This window comes from Triticum dicoccoides, chromosome 7A (genome assembly GCF_002162155.2).
Source record: "Triticum dicoccoides isolate Atlit2015 ecotype Zavitan chromosome 7A, WEW_v2.0, whole genome shotgun sequence".
In the NCBI taxonomy this organism is placed as follows: Eukaryota; Viridiplantae; Streptophyta; class Magnoliopsida; order Poales; family Poaceae; genus Triticum; species Triticum dicoccoides.
Genome location: NC_041392.1, coordinates 2,098,517 through 2,102,739, shown reverse-complemented (window position 1 = coordinate 2,102,739; position 4,223 = coordinate 2,098,517). Strand labels below are relative to the sequence as shown.

Below are 4,223 nucleotides of genomic sequence, written 5' to 3'. Positions count from 1 at the left end.
ATTTAGAATCCTTAAATAAAGATAAAAAGGTACACGTGGGACAACAGCCTTGGACTCCTAATTAAGGTATCTCATCCGACGGCTGTGTTTATGAGGATTAACGTGGAGGCTCGATTGGTGCTTCCAATTAGTATATATATATATATATATATATATATATATATATATATATATATATATATATATATATATATAGAGAGAGAGAGAGAGAGAGAGAGAGAGAGAGAGAGAGAGAGAGAGAAATGGTTGTCCAGATATTTTTTAATCTGATAAAATAGGTACTTGTCCATGATTATTATGCTTTATTGGGTTATCAAATATATAAGAGATTGATTAACATTTATTTTCTAATTTATTGGGTTACCAAAGATGTCTAACCTGTACCAGGTTTTACCATAAGAAACAATTTATTTACATATCGTGAATTTATTGCCATGCCATAGATTGATCTGGTTTATTGGTTTGATGAAAACCAGCAGGGATGAAAAAACCAGAAAAATCTATGGGGGGTTGGAGGTTGGACGAAGGGGTGGTGGGGAGAAAACTGAGTGTAAGATAAAACCTCAGGTTATTTCTAAGTACTGTACTATATAGAAGAGAAGTAATAGAGATTGCAGTTGCAGGCATGCACACAGGTGAGTCATTTGTCTCTCTTTCTGAAGAAACAATACTTTCAGAGAATACAATCACCAAAATAACATAGAATTTCTTTTGAACATAAAAATAACATAGCATTGACAACATACGAAAATACATTATTCTATTTATTCGGGCCAAAGATAGAATAATGTACGTACACATAGACAAGCAGGGTTGAATTATTACACCTTGGTACCAGTTCCTATAACTACCTCCCTAAGAAGAATGTGTCCCAAAACTATCTCTGTAAAAAGAATGAACACAAAACTATCAAAAAGGAAAGAAGAAATGCCAAAAGAAAAACTGAGAAAAGGGCTAAGATCTAAGGTGCAACAGCCTTCTCCACAAATTTAGAGCTATGTATACTGTATTTGTGTGGTGTGGAGAAGAGTGGTCTACCTAGGCATGATTGACTATACATAAAAAAATGAAGATGTAACTACAAAAAATGTTTGCTTTTTTGTGTATATATGCACTGTCTATATGCAAAACGAATGGAAAAAAGGAGAAAAAGAACGAAAAAATCGACCTAATCGCTTATGAATTTATGCTGCATCTGAGTGTAGTATGTGTTGGTGTTCATTGCTAGCCTTTGCGAATCTGCCCTTGACCCGCTTCCGCGTGTCCGCCCTCGCTTTGCGGGAGGCGTACATAATCTGCTTGCAGAACCTGCAAAATTCATCCAAATTGAAATTTAAAGTCAAACTTGCATCAGTTGCAAACAAAAAATAAACTTAGACTTGCATCAAATTTAAACTCAAGCTCGAACCAATTGCAAAAAAAAAGACATCTGCATATAAAAGAGTTGTCAAATGAAAATAATAATTTAGACTTACTTTCTGTTCTTCTTCTTCTCGTTGTACCTTTGCTTGGCCCTGTCCCTTTCCTCTCGCTTCTTAGCAATGGTGCTTGGATCTTGCTGGTGATGAGCCGCCGCCGCTTGCTCATCCGTGGCCAGCATCTGCGATGGCTGGTTGGCGTCATGACAGCTGGTGCCGTTCTCCGGTGGTGGCTGTAGCGACATTAGGGGCATGGAAGGGCAGAAAGTAGGGAAGCCATCGAGGAGATAAGACGGATGGTGATCGTTGCCTCCCATGGATTGGAGAAGAGTGGTCGATGTCATGACCGGCTGGCATGACGAGGAGGATGGATTATAACATGAGTATGACGATGAGAGGAATTGGCAGATCGATGGTGGCAGCTGCTGCTGTTCCTGTCAAGAAATTAAACCAAGTTCGCAATGTTATTGTGATCGTCGAATAATAACTGGGTTGCAAATAATTAATTGTGCTAATTAGCACTGCGATTGAATGAGTGAGTGAGTGGTCTGTATGTGTATATGTACCTCAAAAGGGAGTGAAGGCCCAGCTGAGTGATGACCAACAAATACTCCATTAGTATTCTCAAGCCCAGAAGTTGAGCAGGCATTGCTCCAATCATCACAGCTGAAGCTGCTGTTGCTGGTGCCTCTTTGATCTCCTACTATTGTTGTTGTTGTTCCACTCGCATCGCATATCTGAGGTCCATCCTCCATGAATGTATTGAGAGAGTGCACGACAAATTAACAGAATGAGTACTCATGCGCCATCCTAGTTAAGAAGTAAGAAAGAGATATTCAATCGGAATTAGCCTTCGATTCCTCGAGGCAGCGAAAGCTATCTTGGCAAGCATTGTTGGCTTTAATTGTGTGCTAGAAATGATGGAAGGTTTTTAGTTGATTCAATTATGTCTGTACAATTTTCTCAATTAGGGAAAGACATCATTTCTCCATCATATACTCCATTACTAAATGAAAGTTATTTTCAGATTCTTAAATTGGAAGATTGACAATTAGCCTCGACCCATTTGAAGTATGTAGCAGTCCCCTGTTCTCCTTGAAAAAGCTAGATTGCAGCTGCACATTTTTCATTCTCAAATGACTACATTTTGTAAAAAGGAAATCCTTCAGCTGTGTTTTTTTTTTGGTTTCTTCGCTCCCCCTTTTCAAAAAATAAAGTTTTTGGTTTCTTCAGGCTTCACTGGTTCTGCAGCATATGTGTCTGCATTTTTATCTAGAATTTTTTTGGCTTTTCTGTGTGGTTTATACAGTCAAACCAACCAACATATGCGTTGAATAGCGATTAGAAGATAATCTCAGTCATGTCAGTCAGACAAAGATCCAAGCTTGGCGCCGCAAAAATTGAGCAATCTTTCAGAGGAGAAGTGAAAATGCATGGTACCCTTCATTAATCATCGATCCACCATTACATGCATGTACCAGGTGATAGTAGATATTCATTTTTTTACATCACAGATAGCACACTCCCCACTCCATATATTGTCATCATTCTCACTCACTCACTCACTCTCACTCACTTTGTATATATTGTGATGATTCCCTTGATCGATACATAGCAGCACTACACACTGAATTTAGTCAGTGGATCACACACAAGAATGTATCACGCAATCAAACTGTCCACGTAAGAATTGGCACACAAGACAAGATCATCAGGGAGAGTGAGTGTGTCTCTCAATTGCATATATATAGCGTAGCAAAAAAAAAAGAAGTGAAATTTAGAAATAAAGATGTTGATGTACCTGAACCTCCTGCATGATTTGGGGCAGCTTTTCAGCGAGCCAGGCGTCGAAGTCCTCCTGCGACGAGGGGGCCTCGACGGAGAGGATGCGGAGGATCTCGGCGGGCGAGGGGCACCCGGTGTACTCCTCCACGATGGAGCCGCCGCCCGGCGGGGCCAGGCGGTCGGCGCAGTCGCCGCAGAGCGTGGACCGGTTGCCGGCCATCTGGCAGCGGACCGCGGCGCGGGCGACGCCGCAGGCGTCGCAGATCGGGGCGCGCGGGTGGAGGGACGTGACATCGTTGACGCCGTGCACGGCGCCGTCGCACTCGAGGCAGAGCCGCGCGCCGTCGGCGGAGCAGTAGACGACGGCGCGCTCGGTGCCGCAGTTGGTGCAGGCGGACGACGGGGGCTGCTGCTGCTGCTGCTGCTGCTGGTGGTGGTGGTGGTGGTCTGCCATTACGGTGGCGCGTGAGGAGAGTCTTGATGGCACTCCACATTCATCTACCAGCAGCGCATCCGCAGTGCAGTTGGCAGGGGCGGCGGTGGCGAGTGGAGGGGCGGATTGGGCGGCGGCGCCGGCGAGAGGGGGAGTGGTGAAATAGGCAGCGGGGGAGTGAGGAGGAGAGGCCGGGAAGGTTCTTGGCGGTTGGTTGGTAACCGCCAAGTCCGATCGACAGGTAGCGTGCATGGAGTTCTCTCGAGACGTGCGTCCAGCAGCTTCCTTTCCAGCTGGAGTGGTAACCAACCGCCACTCCCGACGGACCCGTCCCAAGACGTGTCTAGACTTACTGTGTGAGATTTATTCCTCTTTTCTCTTTTTGATTGATCAAAAGAAAAGGCTATGTCAAAAGATCAAGGATAAGTAGTGCAGATATTTTGGTTGGAGAGAAACGAAATCTCAAGTAGTGGAGTATGTTAATTTTAGTACAGAGTGTTGTGGAGTTTGGTTGGTGTCACATGTCACATGATTGAGTCGTCGGTCTTGTAATTAACAGTCCTATAAATAGAGGTGCTCCCTGCAAG

General features: G+C 43.8%; 1 protein-coding gene across 1 annotated transcript; it reads right to left on the bottom strand.

Moving 5' to 3' along the window:
• Positions 1–711: 711 nt before the first annotated feature.
• On the bottom strand, positions 712–3,657 carry LOC119329831 (putative zinc finger protein CONSTANS-LIKE 11). The gene is made up of 4 exons (XM_037602924.1): positions 3,220–3,657; positions 1,985–2,167; positions 1,476–1,852; positions 712–1,308 (listed from the first exon to the last, which is right to left on the bottom strand). Exons 1-4 carry the CDS (start codon positions 3,655–3,657, stop codon positions 1,185–1,187), a joined length of 1,122 nt encoding a protein of 373 aa, XP_037458821.1. The 3' UTR covers positions 712–1,184.
• Positions 3,658–4,223: the final 566 nt, after the last annotated feature.

What these genes read in the sequence shown, in the direction of transcription:
- LOC119329831 (XM_037602924.1), bottom strand. Translation starts at nt 3,657, where the DNA reads ATGGCAGACCACCACCACCACCACCAGCAGCAGCAGCAGCAGCAGCAG. An exon ending in GGCCTTCACTCCCTTTTGAG is followed by an intron (nt 1,853 to 1,984) that starts GTACATATACAC and finishes ATTTCTTGACAG; the next exon opens with GAACAGCAGCAGCTGCCACC. An exon ending in GAGAAGAAGAAGAACAGAAA is followed by an intron (nt 1,309 to 1,475) that starts GTAAGTCTAAAT and finishes TGAATTTTGCAG; the next exon opens with GTTCTGCAAGCAGATTATGT.